Genomic DNA, 20,763 nt, shown 5'->3' on the forward strand with positions numbered 1-20,763 from the left:
AGGAGCTTGACAGAGGGGTCTTTAGATGTGAAGTCATTGGTGTAGTGAGAAGAGCAGTGGGGAGAGTATCCCTGAGGAGCTCCAGTGCTGATGGTACGAGTGCTGGATGTGTATTTTCCCAGCCTCACTAGCTGCTGTCTGTCTGTCAGGAAGCTGGTGATCCACTGAGGTGTGTCAGTTTATTCTGAAGGGTGTCCGTGAGTTTTGATCTTCCCTTTGATTCCCTGCATACGGCCCGCAGCGCTTATCTCCGAAAAACTGTTAAGAAACGGATAGATCGATGCATAGACATAAATACTTTATTTATTATGTCTGTTGGATAGATGCAGCAGTTTTCTTCGCCGCTGGATGTCGCTGGTTTAGCAGGTACGCGCGTGAATATCAGCCGAGGAAACAGGAATAATGGCGGCGACCTGCTCGTGGGAACCATGTGAAGGAAAAGGGCAGGATGCCCTTATTGGTAACTTTTTAATATCCGAAACATGATAGATGTACTAAAATATATTTTGGCGTTATTCGTCCATTCTAAGTTATTATTCTTACACTTCATCTTTGTGTTTAAGGCTCCCACGTGGATACACGTCATGCTCGTGTGTAAACTATAAACAATATATAACGTTACTCAATCAAATTGTTTGTAGGTTAAAATAGTCTGTAATCGTTGTCGGGTGTTTGCTGTTGAGTGAAACCTTAATTAAACCTAATTCTTGTCATTGTAGTTAAATTTTCCAATGGACACGTGAAAAAAGCAGAAGAGCTGGAGTTCAAACTCTTCAAACACTCAGATGCCGTCAATCCCAGAAAGAAAACCAGACGAATTGTGGTAAACCGGTTTATGTAGATTGAAACAATTTTTGTTTTAGGGTCTTTGTAATGATTAAAATAGTAAATCTGGTGTATGAAGTGGTCAGAAATATTTCCTGTTCCCTTGTTAGGTTGCAGAATCAGACAGGCTTCCCTATGTTGGGAGCAACTTTGGGTCTGGATCATTGCAGTGTAATAATCTGTGCAGGTGAGGTTATCAAGCTGGATGAATATTGAGTAGTTCAACAATATTTCTCTGTCTCTCATTAATGGGATTGTACTTTTTATTAACAGGTATTTTGTGGGAGTTCTTGACAAGGGAACTATGCAAATGAAAGTTCATAATGCTCAGCTGTTCAATATGCTTCCTGTTATACCAGGTAAATATGGGATCTGTAATATATATTCAGGGCTCTTCATGGTCATGGAAATAGCAGAAACTTTGAAAATGGTTGTTTCTCTGGTCTTGAAAAGTCATTGACCATAATTATAATCTCTCAAATTAAATCTTAAAAAGTCATGGAAATGTATTAGTTATAATGTTTGCAAACTCCTTGTTTTATGATCATGGCTCCTCTATAATCTTTAATCCCTTTGTTCAACAGTAAAGTTTATGAATTAATTGTAGATGAATTAAATCTACAACAGAGACAGGAGCCGTGTGCATTATGGCTTGTTTGGTTAGACAGGATGTCAATGAAAGAAGAGTTCATTGTTGAGTCTGTGTTTGTGTCTTTAGGTGAATCAGCAGTAAATGAAAACACAAAGCAAGCTGAGACATACAGAGAAAAGGTGAGCAACTGGGAACTGATTTTTTATTTTTTTTAATATATAATTTATGTATGGGTAAATGTCCATGGTACACCAAAAGGCAAGGTTTAGAATAAAATGCATGTGCCAAGTTATTAGAAATGTATTCATGCTTGTTTCACACTTTTTTTTGTTTCACCATTATGAAGGTAAAACATACTCTTTGTAAATATGAATTTATTTACAAATATCGTTATATCTTTTGATTCACAAGACATTTTACATGAACTAACCTTGCCTTATTTCTGAAATACTAACATCGGCATGAATGTTATTATTGAAATCAAGTTGTGATTGTATTTCTTCCCTATTGTTATGTATTTCTAAGTGAAACGGCTTCTTGAAAAAGAAAAAAGGGACTTGAATTTTTCCTTCAGGAATTGGCTGGAATATTGAATATGATATACATCAACAGAGAATAAATGTTTCAACTCTTTAATGACGTGCACAGATAAATCTTTTCTAATAAAAAAAAAAACATTTTGATTTTATGGATACTTTAAGGTACTTGTTCTTGACACTGAAATTTGATGATCTGCAAAGGTCCTCTCTATGATATTTCATGTTTTATATATATTTTTTCTGCATGTTTGTTGCACCACATGACTTTTATTTGATGGACTAAAATGTAAATATTTTAATTATTAAAATTACAAGAAAAATATGCCAAACTACTTAAAGAATTGTATCTTTTTGAAATTGAAGGTTTTTACTTCATCATAAGGACAATTGAATCCCCTCAGAGACTTGTTTTTTGAGCCCCCACCCCCCAAAATATCAAAATTAACTCAAATTAAACATTTCTCATAGGACAATCATAGAAGAGGCTGATTTATGCATAGATTGCATTTCTAATGCATTTTTAAATAAATCAAGTGTTTTCTTTGTCTTGGGCACAGGTGGATGCTCTCATTGAAGCCTTTGGGACGACTAAACAGAAGCGTGCTCTGAGCTCCAGAAAACTCAACGAGGTGGGCAACGAGACACTTCAGCAGGCTGTGGCACTGGCTGCTACCAATATCATAAATCGGAAAGGAGTGGAAGGTAAGTAGCTATATGAGTTTTCACAATTTCAAAGAATGAAATGTACATTAAAAAAGTATTGCTGACATTGGCTCTTCGATTCTGTCTCTAAGCTCTGCATAATGAAGTTGTTGAAACTGAGGCTCAGACAGATACAGCCCTCTTCCTCCCTCCATGCAACACCGAGGCAGACAAAGCAGAGGATGTGTACCCCTTTGACCAACGTATCCTTTTTTTGGTCTCTATATGCTTCTCCATGTTTTACCACTCCTCTCCACAGTGTTTTTGTCAAGATCCTTAACTTCCTTCTAGTGTTGTCTCTAAATGAGTTTGATGCTCTGAAGGATGTTGGAGCAAAGATGGCAGCGCTGACCCCTGAAGACCTGCAGAAGATGAGAGCTGAGAACTGGTATGGAGAACATCATGCATTTGACCTTCAGAAGCAGTTCATATTATATTAAGTTTATAAGTTCTAAGTACATACGTTTGGTTGCAAGAGATTTTTCTTGTATCAATGTAAAAGTCTTTACTTCCAATTTTGATCAATTTAATAATTTATTTGCTTAGTAAAAATGTTTTCATATTTTCACAAATATTAATAGAACATTTCTGATGCCACGGCAGAGTATATTAATTATAAACATAGTCATTACAGTAATTTTTCCATTATTTTCTAGGATCACCATTAATCTGGAAATGTCAGCAAACAAAATTGTTTTCCAGCCCTGCAAAAGGCCTGAAAATAATTGTGCTTTACCATTATTCATCCAGTTGTGTTCTCTAGTCCACAGACTGTTCTTAGACATCTTGATTTGCTTCCCAAAGAGGATGCAGCTCGTGACAGACAGTCTCGATGTGTCTGGTACCTGTCCTTCCTTATCAAATCCTCACTACAGAAACGTCTCTCCTTCAAATGTGAGTGTTATATAAACACAGAATTCAATACTGTGTCTCTGCAACTAGTTCAGCTCAGTTTATATGGCCATTGTGTTTTATTTTAAAGGGCACCTATTATGCAAAATTCACTTTTAAATGTTGTTTGAACATAAAATGTGTTGGCAGTGTGTGTGTACACAACCACCCTATTATGATTAAAAATCCACCTGCTCCTTTTTTTTTAATCCACATAAATCATAAGCATTGTCTCAGAACAAGCCGTTTGCAGAATCCGTAAAATGTGAAGCCACATATTACAAGCCCCACCCATGATTGTTGACGGACACTGCGTGAGCCACACACTATCTGCCATTTTTATCTTCACACTAAAGCATTTAAAAGCAGCATTCAAGTAAGAAATGTCTCCTTATTAAAGCTATAGATGTTATTCAGTCCAGAGCAGTGACTGATTTTAATTTTTTTTGCTTGTTTTATTGTTTGGGTACTGTATATACGGTATATTATGCTGCAGTTACACAGATCTAATATAAACATACGATTTCTTTCCCAGGTGTTTGACTTCATATGCATGTTTTTAACATAAATTTGTGTGTATTTGACCGTTTAAGTGCAATAAGACATGAAAGAGAACTTGGTTTAGTACTCGCATGCCGTGTGACAGCCAGTTTCTGTGCGTGTGCTTTGGATGTGTGCGCTCAGGAAAACCCTATATTAGAAGTTTAAACTGATATGGCTTTAAAACACATGATTTCAGATTGATAGACATGATAATCAAACAGAAGTTTTTTGGCAGGGTATCTGAGTTACGAGCTGTAAAGGAAGCCTTATTCTAGAAAAGGGTGCGGGGAGCAGCAGCTCATATGCATTTAACGATACATGCACTAAAACAGTGTTTCTGCTTCCACTCGAAATAGGCATTTTCAAAATATGTGACCCTGGACCACAAAACCAGTCATAAGTAGCATGGGTATATTTGTAGCAATAGCCAAAAATACATTGTATGGGTCACAATTATAAATTTTTCTTTAATGCCAAAAATCATTAGGATATTAAGTAAAGATCATGTTCCATGAAAGTATTTTGTACCGTAAATTTCCTACTGTAAATATCAACTTAATTTGAGTAGTAATATGCATTGCTAAGGACTTAATTTGGACAACTTTAAATGCGATTTTCTCAATATTTTGATTTTCAAATAGTTGTATCTGAAATATTGTCATATCCTAAAAAACCATACATCAATTGAAAGCGTAATAAATGATCTGGGGTATTTTGAGCTGAAATTTCACAGACACATTCTGGGGACACCTGAGACTTATATTACATCTTGTAAAAAGGGGCATAATAGGGGCCTTTTAATAAACTTAATTTGTTTTTACTCTCATTTGAAGCTGGTACTGAGGATGGATGTCCCCGAATCATTATCAACAAAGTGCTGAAGAATTTCACAGTGGAGAGTTTTCACCAAGGCAGGTGTGTATTCTCCTAACTACACATAGTCCTGCAGTCTGTTCTGACTTTATTTTTGCCTCATCTTTAAAAAACCCCCCCACAAATTTCAGACAAGTGCCATATATAAAAATGCAAGTTTTGCCTGTCTCGACAGCCTCAGGAACACTGTGTCGTCATCCATGCGTATGAAACTGGCTGCTCACTGTTTGGCATTACTGCTGCACATGGGTGATCAGACGGCTAATCTTACACTCCTACACAGAGACCTGGGTTTCAGTGATGTCAAGTAAGTCAAATCTCTTATTATATGCCTTAATTGTGGAACTAGATATTCACAATTTGTATTATCCTTCTTGTGATGGTCTAAAACAGTGGTTCCCAATAAGTATTAAAATTATTTAAATATATTAAAGTATTCTTGGCTACATTTTACAAAGTTTAATTAGTATACTTCAGTTAATGTATTATCTAACAATGAGCAGTATATCACAGTGTTTCAGTATTTATTAACGTTAGTTAATAAAAATGTTTGTTGTTTAAGTCCATTAATATTAATTAACAGATGCAACTTTTGATTTTAATAATGGATTAGTAAATGTTGAAGTTACCATAAAATGAATAAATGCTTTGGAAATATTTTTTATTGTTAGTTATTAATTTTTGTTAATAATTAGACCTTTATTGTAAGGTGTTATTGTAATCTAAATTAAAATGTATATAAAAGTGTATTGTCTTGGGTATGTTTACACGACAGTGACGTACTAAAAATATAAAAAAAACAATTCTTTACACTTTTGAAAAGATTTGTGCACAGGCGATAACGTTGTTGAAACAGTCCCCATTCATCTGCGAAATGACTAAAACACTGTTATACATGCCAGGCCAGTAGTTGGCGATATCACTTTGTAAAGTAACACTATGCACCTGTGCACATACATATAGAACACACACATTGAACACACAATACAAATGCTCATGATGTCACCGTTTTCACAAATTAGTTTATGTAATTTGCATGGAGACCTGTAGATCGTTTGCTTTGTTCCGAAACAGGGATTAATTTGTTACATTGTTGCATTTTCTTCTTGGTTCAGTTCGCTTTCACACGTCAACATTGCAAAGCGTACCAAAGCTGTCCTCTTATTGGTCAGGGTGCACTTGTTTACGTTCCTCTGCGTCATTCATCAAGATGGATTGACAAGTTTGCTCCGCAGGCTTATTGCGGCTTTATAGCTGTCCTGGCAAACGCAAAACGAATGTAGCTGTCATTCCTCATATATATATATATATATATATATATATATATATATATATATATATATATATATATATATATATATATATATATATATTCTTGTAATGCGCGGAGAAGAGTAATTAATTACACATTTTAATATGAAGAGGAGCTCTTTGGTTTTCAACTGAAATGACAAATATTCTCACTAACAAAATCAAAGTTTCTCACATTCTCACTTGCATTCACAAAATAATAATTTGTTACATTTATATAGTGCTTTTGTTATCTTTTCATTTTACATTATTGACACACTATTTTCCTTTTTTGATATTGTGCAGTTGCTTTGACACAATTTACATTGTAAAAAGCGCTATATAAATAAAGGTGACTTGACTTTTCTGGGTACTCAAAGTGCTTGACTGCTAGACACAAAAGACACTGATTGCTGCTTTTTATATAACATATTTCCCATTATGAATTATGATACCGCTTGGTTCGTTGGGTCGGATTGCTTTCTCACCACAAACGAACCGCTCCAGGGTTCGTTTGAAAGCGTGCCGAGACCACCTCTTCAAGGTCTCGGTATGCTTGTTTGGTCCGCTTTTGGTGCACACCCGAGTGTGATTGCTGCTTTCTCACCTGCCCAAACGAACCGCACCAAGAGGGAAAACGAACTCTAGTGCGATTCAGCCGAACTAAATGAGGCAGGTGTGAAAGCACCCTAAAACTTCTTTGAAACCTTTTTCAAAAGTTTGCATTTTTAGGCCCTCAAAACACTTGTCATGCAAATGAACAGCCAAACCACATGAAGTTTCCCATTTTTAGTTGAAAATGGTGTTGTGTGAACACACTTCTAGTTAAGAGGGCCTACAAAAAAAGTCTGCTTTGGAGTCAAAAAGGATGAGAAACACTGCTCTAAAACCCTATTATCCTTATTTTGACACTGTTTGTGTGCAGAATGTTGGAGCTGGCCAAGGCTATGGGGCTGACCCTGTCACGTCAGTCAGCCCACAGTAGAGAACAGGCTGGGACACATGAGGAGTACAGGATGGCCTCTCTGGTGCTTCCACTGGTGCATTATGATCGACGTATGGAACGCAGAAAACGCAAGAGGATGAACTAAGCTGTAGACAGTAATAGGTTTCTTAGATGGGAACAAACTGTAACTGCATGTTTTACAATTACAGTGTTCTAGTATGATTGAATTGAAAATAAATGGGATTATTCAGTTAACGGAAATTGGAATTGCCTGTGTTCTGATTAATTTTACAACAACCTGATGCAAATAGATTGCATTCAATTTGCATATACCTGATGACTGTAAGTGACAGGAATTAGACCAATGTTGATTGTTATTGTATAGCAAGCAAGGACAAGGATTATGAAAAATGTCTTTGGTTTTAAGAATCAAATCCATGTCTATAAAATATACATCTACAGACAAAAATAGAAGAAATCAGCCAATTTGCTATGATAGCCATTATATTTATACTGCACAATAAGTATAAAAACCATACTGTAAAAATAGGCACATTTTAGTAGATACATATTGCACTTTACTAGGGTGCCCATACGTGCCATTTTTCCCAGACACATCCTTGCCAGGTATTGTTTTGTGTTTGTTTTCATGCTCGCTGAAGGTAATGATCGAAAAGTAGTTTGACCAATAACATGCAGGCATTGTACATAATGGACCAATCATGGTGTGTGTGAGAAGGTGGGATCTATGGTCAAAGCGATGCAATTACTCGTACATATTAGGTATGTACTTAAACTTAAAAGCAGAGTGGCTCAGACCGATCAGTGTTTGACATCAAAGTACCTCGAGAGCGTTTTGAAAGCATAAGGAACCGTCTGTATGGTACTTTGATGTCATACACCGGTCAGCCTGCACAAAACCTAGATATTTTAGGCAATATAGAAATCCAGGCCAGGATGACGTGTTCGGGAAAAATGGCACGTATGGTCACCCTAATTTTACAAATCAAACCAGCAGTTGATATGAGAACATTACAAAAATAATAACAGCCTGCTGTAAATCTAACAGAAGATGGCTACCTTTTGATAAATAAGGTCTACTGTTCTGGGAGGAAATCACATTACAAGACCCATTATTATAGTGATGGGCTATGTTCGTAATGGCATACTTCCATACTATTCCTGCAGTATGTATACTATGCATAGTGTCCAAATGTTCACAATACCGAATCGTCCAACATTTACAAGCAATGACTTGTAAAGTTCCACTATAATGAATGAACAGAAATGACAGGATCTTATTAGTTTTATTTGATCAGACTGCCAAATGTAGACATTTTTACACACAAAAAAAAATCATTTTTAAACTGCAAAATAACCTTAAATTCAAGTCAACAACTTGTTGCCACTCACATACAATGAGGTCAACAAGTATTTGTGGATTCAGAATTATACCTAGTTTTATCAACTTTAAAGAATAACAGGCAATTTAAAGTATACTTTGCAAGGTTTAGTAAATAGTAAGCTAGTATTCCATTCAGAACATAGCCAAGGTCTCTTAAGAAATCCAACCACTTTTAAGCCCTGTGACTACTTAAGGATAACTACCTGAAGACTGATTGAAGTTGCAATTTATCATTGGTCTCTTGTTATTTTCTTACTACTAAGGTTTTTTTGACATTATAACAGGGCTCAAAAGCTTGAGTTTAGCTTTGAACTTATGATAATCTACATAGAACTCTTGCTCCCAGTCTCCAAAATAGTAAAACAGCTACCATTGCATATCTGAATGTTTCCATTACATGATGCCAGTGAAACTCTTTACTGCTATACGGTTCAAATAAATGATTCATTGATAGGCCTATTGAATCAGTGCCTATGAAATCACATTTAAAGGGATAGTTCACAAAAAATGTAAAATTGTTATCATTTACCCACTCTCATGTTGTTCTACACCTATATGTATTTTTTTCTCCATACAATGGGAACCGAAACTATTTATTTACCAGTATTCTTCTAAGTATCTTCATATTTAAAAAAATAAAAGTCATACTGGGTTGAAATGACATGGGGTTATGAGGATCGAGTGATGACAACATTTTCATATTTAGGTTAGACTATCCCTTTAGGATCCTTGAATTGTCTTTTCAAAAATTCTTGCAAAATCTTCAAATCTTTCCATTAGGCAGTTTTCAGTTTCACCCTTAAATAATGTGCACATGTACATAAAACAGGAGTGTTTTTATAGGAAAGCTGAGTATTGCCACTCGATGTAATGCAACTCATGATTGGCTGCATCTCGGTACGTGCTGTTTTGTTCTTTTGGGAAGAGAGAGAGAAAGCCACGTGACATGTCTCTCACTTCAACTTCCCCTGTGTCTCTTTCTCCCTCCTGACTGTGTGAATGTCTAAAATGATAACAGGCTGTAGGACCACTGGACAATTAAATCCTGATTCATGTTAAATTGATTTTGTTATATAGAAGCTTGATTTGAAATAATTTGCTTCCAGGAGAAAACTGTTCTGTACTGAATGTGCTTTCAGCTGGATTGGTAGCCAGCCAGACATCAGGTATACGATAAAATCCAAACTTCAATAAGTTGCTCGTAAATACACTGATCAATTTAGAGTGAGTGGACTGATTCATTTCAGATCAAAGTATATCAATAAGGTGGTCTTAATCCTTTAAAGTTTGATTATCGGACTACTAAACAACCTACCTTTGGTTAATCATATTAAAAAAGTGCTTTTTGATCATTTTAACATCATGTGCTTGAGGCTTAATCTGATTGTTCATCATCCATCCAACACTGAAGCAGTGTCTTCACCTCCTCCTCCACCCAGGGTTCACATTGAGGGAACATTGTAGGAATATCCATCAGATGTTGTGGAGCTATAAAGCCAGGAAATATGTACCTCATAAAATTGAGCAAAAGATGCTGCCGTTGTTATGGCAACCACTTTCTACAGAGGCAGTGATTCTGTTTGTCATGGTGATGGCAAGGTGAGCAGGAAGTGTGGAGGGGTTGACGCTAGAAGGGTTACTATTGTGGGGACGAGGAGGTGGATTATCCAAGGCCCAAAGCGCTTGTGATCTAGGACAGAAAGAGTAATACAGATCAAATATATTGTACCATATATTATTAGCGATGCACAGAACCAAAAATATTAAGCAGAAAATTAATTTTCCATTTTGCCTGAAACAGTTTTGGAAGGGTGACATGTGAACCAATCATCTCTTCCTCTTTACTACTAGTTACAGCACAAAATAAACAGAAATGAACATCAGAAGAGAAAGACGTAAATAAACTTGTAAACAATGTCATGTAAGGTTACATTTATCTACATTTATTATTAAATAAACATTGTCAATTTCGGCATAATGACTTTAATTTTGGTAAAAAAAAATTTCAATCATTTTGGTGCATTGCTATATATTATGATATATATTGTAGATACATGAAATTGGCCTATTCTTCTAAACTACATATAGAGTTTTGTGCCTATGACATGTGAGTGTATCTAACCTGGGTGTGAGTAGAGAGTTGTTAAGTACAACACACTCCAGGTTCTGTTTGTTTGTCCGTATGGGGGTTTTAGTACTCGTAGAGTGGCTCTGATAAACCAGGTTCTCCTGAACCACACCTCGGACCCGCTCCTTTACAGAAATCCCATAACCCCGCAACGCCTGAACACGATTCCTCAATACCTGAAGAACAACAAGCAAATGTCAGCATCTGATAGCAGGGACTGTAGATCAAACAGTACATGAGCTGTGTCCGAAACCTAAGGTTTTGCGGCCCTGTCAATCAATAACTACACAACCAGTGCTTTTGTATAAAGGTAGGCTTTAGTGATAACTACATTAATATTTAATGATTATTTCCCATTAAAACAAAAAGAGCACATCTATAAATACACCCAACTTCTCCATCAGTTAGGGGCACATCTATGATGCCTAAAGATAATTCTAAAATTTTATAAAATATATTTTTTCAGTTTTGTAATTTATGCTTACAACAGACAGAAATTCCTGACACATTGCAAGCTTAACAATAATAATACTATATTAAATTGTCATGCTTATATTGGACAGTGGCTAAATTAATGGCTACATTTTTTAATAATAATAATAATAATAATATATTATAAGCATATATTTTTATTGTAGTAGTAGTAATAATAATAATATATTATATTAAAATCCTTACATTGGGCAGAAATTCGTTACAGCAAGAACTAATGACTCAAGTATTTTTAATAATAATACTAATAATAAATTTGAATATTTTTATTGTAATAATTATTATTATATACACATGCATTAATATAATACACATAGTATTATTAATAATTAACGATGCTAGCAATATTTTTTATTGTAGTCTATTATTATTATTAAGAAGAAGGTTGTATTGATCATTTTACTGTAGTCTATTATTATTAACATTATTACTGTCATTTTAAATCAAACTAATAAAAATCAGTTCTGCAAATATGTTCTCAGTTAATTAAAAATAGTGTCAATATTGGCCTTAAAAACAGTATCCGTTAATCTCTCATATTAGTAGGCAGGATGTGACACAAAAACATCTGTATTTCGGACACAGCCACTGTATCCTTTTACTTTTTCAACCATGTGACAGTAAAAATTGAAGCATACTCACTTTAACATCTGCATTGTCCATCACTCGTATTCCAACAGCATTATTTCCGACCACATCATTTTCCACAATCAGCCCATCGCCTCGGAAACAGACACCATGACAGTTATTGCCATAAACCCCATTGCCACGCAGCTCTACTCGACACTCTCTGTCCACAGCCACTCCTCTCCAGCCATTACAGAGGACACAGTTTCCAACTAAACGTGTCAGCTGAGCACTCTGAATGACAGATACGCCATCTCCTCTGTTACTGTTCACCATGTTGGCCACCACGTTTAGAGGCTCACTGCTCTTCACATACACTCCAACAGCTGGAGAGACAGAGAGGAGAAAAAGGAGATAGAAGTGGGTGAGATGTCAATCTAACATGATCAGGTGAAGTTGACTAGGGGTTTTACAACTTTCTGATGCCAAGGGCCACCAAATAATGATACTATATAGCAAATCTCTGCTGCGTGATTGTTTTTTGTTTTTTTAAATCACAAAAATATAAAACGGTTTTATTTCCCATCTCTATATATAAAGTTGGATATATATTACATTCAACTTTAACTGCATGCATACAATACACTTACGTAAAGCAATATATAGACCAGGGTAGCATCATATTTAATTTTTGACATAACTAAACTATGTGAATTAGTACTTTTCTACAGTACTTACCATTGTAAAGTCTGTAGTCTATACCTCACAGAAATTATATTTAACAAAAACTCACCTCCGTTGTGGCTAATGCAGTTGTTTTCCACTAGGGCAACTGTGATTGGCCGTCGAGAGGAAAAGCGCTCATCTTCGCTATCGATATCACTTTCCCATGCCATCAGTTCTCCTTCCTCATTGAAGTTCTCAGGACCTCCTCTGTCCCTCTCTCCAACCCCGACTCCTCTCTCTCTTTCCTGTAAAGAGCGATAGCCCTCTCGGCTCACAGCAGACTCTGTGTCCTTCCGGCAGAACACAGCCAGCCCATACATGCGGTTATGGGTAATATGGTTTCCAATGAGCTGAGGTAGACTAGATGACATTACCCATACCCCACAGCCTCTGTTCCCTACAAAACACACAATTATACAATGTCATGACCAAAAATGTATCTTTTGTTCTTTTCTGAGTTGAACATCGCTATGTTAGACCATTGTAATTTTGACTTTATTCTTGAAGTATTATGGTCAACGATTTATTTTTTCACTTTTTATTACGTGTCAAAGGTCTATTATTAAATCATTATTAAATTGTCTTTTTTTCAGTATTATTCTTGTGATTATTTTACTGTGGTACTAAATCAGACCTAAAAAGTATCTTTATTTTTTGACCAAATGCAATCTGCAATCCAAAGCAGCTCTCTTTACTCCTGTTTTCCTCAAAAACCTTAATTTCTTTTCGACTGAAGAAAGAAAGACATGAACTAATTCGATGACATGGGGGTGAGTAAATTACCAGTGAATTTTTAATCTGGAAGTGAACTAATCCTTTAACATCGTAATGTAATGCCTTTGTAATTTTGACTCAAAATATTACTACTTTATCTTGTAATGTTACCACTTTATTCTCAAAATGACATTAGTTATTGTCAAAAGTACATTACATTATTTTTGTGTAGTACTAAATTGATCTAAACAGAATGCTTATTCTAATTTTTGTGTGAGTTGGTTTTTGTGTTATGGCACAGTTTTTGTCGTAGCCCCACCCACAGGTCGAACTGGCTATATAATGTGTGCCAAACATGCTCTGACTAGATGACATTTTGTCACACAGCATTTTTTCTGTCAGTGCGTATGGTAAAATTACTTCTCACTGTTGCACTTCACCTGATCACGCACTTAAATTATAATGCAAACATATCAGCTACAGAATGAACAGAGCCTGGATAACATCTGCCAAATGCCTTAAACGTATAAATATGAAATATGCACACCGTATATGTGGTTGCCCTCAATGAGGCCCCTCCCTCTCTCTCCCACCACCACTCCATCCGAGTAGCCATAACAGATGAAGTTATTGCGGAGAACTGGATCACCTCCTCGACGGATATCAGCACCACCCCACTGGTTCTGCCTTATAACATTCTCTATCAGATACGAGAGGAGTAAAGCAGCAGTTCAAATTGATTTTCGCATAATTTAATTGAGCTGTTTCAAGAGCATGAGGAAACGCTTGAAAAGGGCAAGGTCTACTGTGCTTGAAGCACCTATATACAATTAAACAGCAAAGAGAAAATGGTGCAGCAGTCAAACAGACCAGTGATCATTCCTCTTCCATTCTCATTGACAGCAATTCCTGCTGCAAGGCCCTGGAAAATGTGATTTCCACTGTCATAAAGAGAGAAAGAAACAGAAATCAGATCTTCATTCTTATTAGTTTCATGATAGCAAACAAATATATCTAATTTTGCTCTTGTTATCCAACTTTATTTGAATAAAACACCTGCACTGTATACCTGACAACAGGATTTCCATTAAAAAGAATATACACGCCAGCTTCCTTGTTGCCGTAGATCTGGTTGCTGCGGATAGAACCTCTCCCGTTGCCCAGGACAACAATCCCGGAACGCAAGCCACTGTGGATTCTATTACACTGTAGCCAGGAAAAAAGAAAGGGAAAGAAAAAACAATGTACCACACAAAATGATCATGGTGGAAATTCCACTATATTTTCTAAACTTTCCTCTGCGCTAGTTCTCTTGATTACACTAATTAATTTAAAAGCAAACCTGTATACGAGAAACTATTTGCCATTGGGGTAAGAAAAACAAAAACTTTTATCTAATTATACTGTATATATTCCTCCTTTTTTTTTAGCATACTAAAAGAAATGTTTACCAATATGATAGGATTAGCCCCTTTGCGAATGTCTAGTCCCGCTTCCCCATTGGAATGAATGTTGTTCTCAGCAATGAGACCTTGAGCAGAGAGTCGCAGGAACACACCAGACGCCTTGCACCCACACACTTCATTACGCAACATCACCATCTAAACAGAAAAAAGACACACAGTATAAAAAAAAGAGACATTGGTGAAAGAGAACCAGGACATGAAAAGAAGATAAAAGAGAGTAAGATCAGAGACATTTGTACAGAAAATATTTCATGACATTGCACTATTATTAAATCTGGTGCGTGATTTTTGTCCTACCAGCAGCATGGCATGGCAAGTTAATTCATTTTTACATTTTATGAAAAAAAAAAAAAGTGGTTGGTGCTTAAATTTATTTATTTTTTCATTTTTTGTCTGATGATAAATTAATGTCAGTATTAAAATGCTATACTATTTTGTTCAAATTGAAGCACTAAATTGAAAAATTCCTCATTTTAAATGCTACAACTGAATTTGTCCAGTACCAAAATGGCTTTGGAGTTTGCTATATATTACATTTAACAGTGTTATGGTTAGGGTTAATAATAAATTATTATTGTTGTATTGTATAATTTTTTATAGTAACTTCCAGTGAACAGAGTACTAGACGATGGAAAAGGTAATATGATTATAAAAATTGGGGTGAAAAACAACAACAAAAAAAATTGTAATGCTGGCTGACCAACACTCAGGGCCGGATTATTAGTAATAGTAAACAGTTTTTCCCAAAGCACCAAAAGCTGCCGTATATATACTTTTCAGGGAAATCAGCCAACTAAAAGCTTACTCGTAGTTGTCTCTGCACATTAAACTTGGAAAAGGTATTTTCAGGTCAACAAAATTTCACACAACAGCTTTAAGGGCCATTAAGATGCAGGTTTTACACACTTTGGCATTCTGGATGCAACGCACTGCATAGTTGAGCCCTCTGAACACATTGGCCTCCAGTCGAGCTTGACCGTGATTGCACAGGTGCACACCACCTTTTCCATCGCGCAGCAGACAGCGCCGCAGCAGGCAGCCTTGAACCGATGCAGCCAAATCCCGTGCCTCTGCATCCCTCTGCAGTTCTGCAGACAGGCTCAACAGTGCAGGAAATGCAGAAGAATCAGGCGTATCTGTTTTGGAGAGATGCGCTAGTCCGTGCTGATCATATGAAAGTTTTAAGCCTGTGCTTTTCTCGCCGGCTTGCTCATCATCTTCCTCACTTGACTCACTCGATGTTTCCATGCCATCCTCCTCAATCATTGTACCATCCTGACTTGAAAGAAGACTATTTCCACCTTTCTGTTTTGCCCAGTTTGCTTCCCAATCTACGTCTGGTTTATTCCAGTCCTCCATTGTGTTAACTCCTTCCAAGGGTGTGTTTACATGACTACCAGCACCCACACTTTCTTTCCCACCCTGATCAGTTGACCCATTATTACTAGTCATCATGGTGAAGGTCTTGGCCAAGGCGACCAGGTGTTTGAAGGCCCAGTTGCGTTCAGAGACCGAAGCACCTTCCACAGTGACAGAGGCAGAATCTCCCCCTGAGAACTCACAACTGTCCATTAAACTTATGGCCACCCCCAGAAAATGGGCTGAGCTGCCCTGGGCAAAGGAGCAGAAACGAGCCTGACACGTCCCTGGACCCCGGATGTGGAGCTGACAGCCTTCAAAGTTACAGTTGTCCAACTGGACATGACCAGAAGACGTCTAAGAAAGAAACAAGAGAAAATATGTCATTTTAGCACTATAGGAAATCTAACAGTGTCTCAATAAAAATCAGATTATCTTAATACAATTTAACAGTGTTTCAATATCAATTTACTGTTTTCTGTATGAAGTCTTAAAGGGGTCATGACATGAGAAATTAAATTTACCTTGATCTTTTGGCATATAAGGGGTCTTTGTTCCATTAAAACATTGTGCAAGTTTCATAGCTTAAAACGTCCTCCTCATTATAAACAAAGTATTTATTTAATCAAGCTCCAAAATGGCTCCTTTTGGATCTGAGGTGCAAGATGATGTCACCCGGACGCAAACATTTGCATAAACACTGCCTCCAGAGCAAGGCATTGACGAATAGTCATCTTCTCAACATAGGCCCCGCCCACTGCCATTGCTTAATGGCTTGACACTTACAATCACTGCAGCTATCTTGTCTACCCTGGATACAGTATACAGATGCGCGTTCGCTTTCTGACACAGTCCACTCACTATAGGACAAATGTAGTGAAAGAACGTTTGCTTTGACGCGTTTGGTTTAAACAGCTCGTTCAAATCTTTGTACAGTTATAAGAAGGATCCCAGAGTAAGGAACAAGGCTAGTTTATTTTTAATAGCATCCTGGGTCGTGTCAGAGGATTGTTCGGAGTACTTTGTTTTGTAAACGAGGCACAGTGTCATGGAGAGTTCTGAAAGATCCATGAAAGATGGCTCTTCTAGATCTGACTGCAGCTGCATCACAAACTGTAAGTTTTATAATGATTTATCTGGAAATGACCATTTTATTTTAATCATGTTGTCAAAACACTCACATGCAATAGTGAGGAGGCGTTAATACGGTTTCCTATGCAATGACATTAGCCAATCATAACAGTGGCCGATTCTAGACAGGCCTTAAAGGACCCACCCCTTAAAAACAGGTCGTTTTAGACGGAGACTCAGAATGAGGGTTGAAAATTATTTTTCCACATATAAATTTATAATTTTTTTGTGCAAAAAAACTTTATTAACAGATTAACATTTATTATTTTTATAAGTTTAAGGAACATATTAATAGAATAATAAAAAAATCGATGTCATGACCCCTTTAAAGAGTGGCAAAGACAGCGGAGCTATTATTAATCAAGCTTCAGTTAAAAGAGATGATAACAAATGACATGCTTAAACCATGTCCTACATGGGGAGGGATGGATGAATAGATAGCCAGATATACAGATAAATACATATTTATATTTTTATCTATATTTATTGATAAATACAGACAAATATACAGACAGAAAGTCAGACAGAAGGAAAAAGATGGATAGATGGATAGATTGATTGGATGGTTGGATGATAAATGGATGGACAGACAGAAAAACATAAACAAATGGATCACCAGATGGATGGATGGACAGACAGACAGACAGACAGACAGACACAGAAAACATGGAGAAATAACACACTATTGCTGGAGTTTAAGGGGCTGAAGCATTTACAGATTTGGATGCTGACAGCTGAGTTAATCACAGATTTTTAGGGACACTGAGATAAAGTCCACAGTTAATAGGGTTTAGAATGTGTTCAGCCAGTTATGGATGCCAGTGTTTTCTGGTTGAATATGCATAGATGTTACAATTTGCATGCTTTTGATGTGGAAGTATCAAAACTCACCTTATAAACCACAGGTGAAAACCACGCTGGCATGAACACCAGATTGCACAGCCTCGCTGTTGGGCATTGTTGATCAAAGCTAACCAACAATGACACATCCCCCAACTTGCCCATTCCAACAATCTCCACAGGCACCTTGAGGGACACCTCCACCTGTTCCTCATACACACCCGCGTGGAGCACCACCTTATCGTATGGCCCTGCCGCAGCCAGCGCTCCCCTAAGAGTCTCATAGCCACCTCCGGCTACGGTCCCGACATGCCAAACTCTCCGGTCTTTTCTCCGGCGGAAAAGATGGAGGCAGGCAGACGAGTGGAGGTCCGAGCCATTCTGGGTCCAGGTACGGCTGGCAAGAGCATGCTGACGAAGAGCCTCTCTCCAGGAAACAGGGGGCAGGTGGGGGCGACGAGGCCAGTTTGGGTGGCGACATTCAGGGCATCCTAGACAGAGCTGGCGCCAACGTGTGCTGTCCAAACTCAGAATGAGCTCCCGCCAGGCTCTGCACACCAGACAGCATCGACCCAGATCTGGCAGAGGCAGGTATGCCAGGATGAGGCGCCAAAGCTCGACAGTCAGACTTCCCACCTCCATATCTGTCAGCACCACGCCACCTCACCTGGCAGATCACCTTAGTGTAAACAGGGCAAAAGCATTTGCTCAATAAAAATATAAATATCATTATAACTGCATTTTTCTTTTTTACAATAACACTTTCTTTCCGGTATTGACACATTTCCTGTTGAAACGGGAAGAGTGGGCAGGAAATACTGAAGTCCTTTATAATCATAATTATTATTATTTAAAACAGCCTTTAGTCATGAACTACAATTTACTACTTGTGGTGACAATGCTGTCATTCTCATGAACATTTAATTGGGCAGAAATTTGTTTAGTACATGATGAGTCATCAAAGACTCAAATTTTAAATGCATATACAATACCATTTGTTTGGGGTTAGGAAGATTTTTTTTTTAAATGTTTTTGAAAGAAATCTCCTATGCTCACCAATAACTTTTTTTTATATATATGTGGAATTTATTCCTGTGATGGCAAAGCTGAATTTTCCCCAGCTATTTCTCCAGCCTTCAGTGTAACGTGATCCTGCAGAAATTATTCTAATATGTTGATTTGGTTCTCAAGAAACATTTATTATTATAAATGTTAAAAAAGCTATGCTGTGCTGCTTAATAATTTTGTGGAAACTGTGATATATATTTTTTAATGAACAGAAAGTTCAAAAGAACGGCATTTGTTTGAAATCTTACTGATCCCAAACTTTGTGTATCTGCTAATTTGGTCATTTTGTCAACTTTTAGGTGTACACTAGCATATAGAAAGCTAATAGATAAATCTCATTTTGATTTCATGGGATGATGTAAAATATTTTAGGTTACATATGATTCATAAATTTACCAAAAAAAATAGAAAAACCCTAATCAAAGGTCAAAGGTGAAAGACATGATTCAAGATAACAGACAGAACATAAAAAATTGATCTTATGCAAAAATTTGATTAAAAAAGGAAATTTGCTTTTACAAGTGTGTGTGTGTGTGTTTGTTTATATGTCTCAAATTCTGTTTCCAAATAAGAGCATATTATTCGTTAAATGCAACATTAGGGTTCACTGCTCCAATCTAAATATTATATATCTATAATACTGATTCAATAAAATTAATATGCAATGCTACTGGCAAAGAGACAGTACAGAATCACACTGCCCTGTCCTGCATGCAATAATAAAGCAACACAGGACGCAATACGAGCACACAAATGAAAACAGTCATGGGTGCATTCGACTGAAGTTCAAACGAAAGGAAAAGAACACATCCATCGATTCTGCAGCAACTTCTTATCTGCGTGACAACAACGACATGTTACAATACTGCCATCTGATTCAGCGCAATAACAACAAACGAACCTACCTCTGACAATACTGTGTTCAGCTAGCATTTTATCCGACGTAAAGCTCATCGCGGCCGTTTTCTCTCTTGGGTAAAAAATCTCGTATTTCTTGGTATTTTCCTTGTTTTTGAAGGCGTGGTAAATAGGGCTCACGTATTTTCATTCAGGAGGAGGCGGGGAATGTTTCTCTACGAACGACAACGACAACTTTTCCCTCTTGTCTGACTCAGTTGTTAAGCAACATGGTTTTTATTGTGCAGCAATACACGTGATATTAAGCTTTTGACCCAATCCCCCCTTCTTTGCCTCTTTTGCAGGCGCGCGCATCATTTATTGAAGCTGATGATCAAAATCATCCATCGCTCCTGTCTCTTGTGATTAGACTTGCAGAATACATTACCCTCCTGAATAGCCTACATTTAATTATTTATTTGCAAGCTATATTAGTCTTGTAAAGGGATTTCACATAATTACTGTAAAATTAATCTACAATTCATTTGTACTTCCATGTCAACTCAAAATATCTGCAAGCAAACGCTGACCTAAATTTATTCCAGTAGTGAAATGATCTTATTAAATATCTCCAATTAATGCATGCACAGGAAATGGCAAACGTTTCTCATTCAAATTAAAAGTCCTTGTCAGTCAGTAGAGCATTGCCATACACCTCAATATTGTAAAAGCATAAAAAAGCAATTATTGCATATTCAAGCATTCATTCATTGCATATTGCACTTAAAGCAATAATTGCATTTCCTTTCTAAGTGTGATTAATTACGTT

At 36.8% G+C, this 20,763-nt stretch overlaps 2 protein-coding genes across 3 annotated transcripts; one reads left to right on the top strand and one right to left on the bottom strand.

Annotated features, from left to right (window-relative positions):
• Positions 1–181: 181 nt before the first annotated feature.
• polr1e (RNA polymerase I subunit E) lies at positions 182–7,466 on the top strand. 2 transcript variants are annotated; one of them, XM_079420555.1, is made up of 13 exons: positions 369–460; positions 564–590; positions 720–823; positions 936–1,012; positions 1,099–1,184; positions 1,544–1,596; positions 2,514–2,658; positions 2,751–2,861; positions 2,950–3,046; positions 3,422–3,552; positions 4,926–5,007; positions 5,141–5,272; positions 7,181–7,466. In XM_079420555.1, the coding sequence occupies exons 1-13, from the start codon at positions 403–405 to the stop codon at positions 7,344–7,346; spliced, it is 1,269 nt and encodes a 422-aa protein (XP_079276681.1). In that variant the 5' UTR covers positions 369–402; the 3' UTR covers positions 7,347–7,466. The 2 variants fall into 2 exon arrangements, with proteins under 2 accessions (XP_079276682.1, XP_079276681.1); XM_079420556.1 differs by lacking the exon at positions 564–590 and having other exon boundaries at positions 182–460.
• A 1,023-nt stretch (positions 7,467–8,489) lies between these two features.
• LOC306872677 (F-box only protein 10-like) lies at positions 8,490–20,205 on the bottom strand. Its single transcript, XM_079421366.1, has 11 exons — positions 20,003–20,205; positions 18,081–18,708; positions 15,606–16,415; positions 14,685–14,834; positions 14,303–14,439; positions 14,104–14,174; positions 13,781–13,933; positions 12,587–12,916; positions 11,869–12,179; positions 10,729–10,910; positions 8,490–10,296 (listed from the first exon to the last, which is right to left on the bottom strand). The coding sequence occupies exons 2-11, from the start codon at positions 18,669–18,671 to the stop codon at positions 10,119–10,121; spliced, it is 2,913 nt and encodes a 970-aa protein (XP_079277492.1). The 5' UTR covers positions 18,672–18,708; positions 20,003–20,205; the 3' UTR covers positions 8,490–10,118.
• Between the last annotated feature and the right edge of the window lie 558 nt (positions 20,206–20,763).

The sequence above is a fragment of the Barbus barbus genome (assembly GCF_936440315.1).
Source record: "Barbus barbus genome assembly, chromosome: 7".
In the NCBI taxonomy this organism is placed as follows: domain Eukaryota; kingdom Metazoa; phylum Chordata; class Actinopteri; order Cypriniformes; family Cyprinidae; genus Barbus; species Barbus barbus.

Coding starts and splice junctions, on each gene's coding strand:
- polr1e (XM_079420555.1), top strand. CDS start 403: ATGGCGGCGACCTGCTCGTGGGAACCATGTGAAGGAAAAGGGCAGGAT. Junction 591..719: donor CGTGGATACACGTCATGCTC/GTGTGTAAACTA, acceptor TTGTCATTGTAG/TTAAATTTTCCAATGGACAC. Junction 3,047..3,421: donor AAGATGAGAGCTGAGAACTG/GTATGGAGAACA, acceptor TGTGTTCTCTAG/TCCACAGACTGTTCTTAGAC.
- LOC306872677 (XM_079421366.1), bottom strand. CDS start 18,671: ATGGAGGTGGGAAGTCTGACTGTCGAGCTTTGGCGCCTCATCCTGGCA. Junction 14,835..15,605: donor GTTGCATCCAGAATGCCAAA/GTGTGTAAAACC, acceptor TTTTCTGTTTAG/ATGGTGATGTTGCGTAATGA. Junction 12,180..12,586: donor CTGCATTAGCCACAACGGAG/GTGAGTTTTTGT, acceptor CTGTCTCTCCAG/CTGTTGGAGTGTATGTGAAG.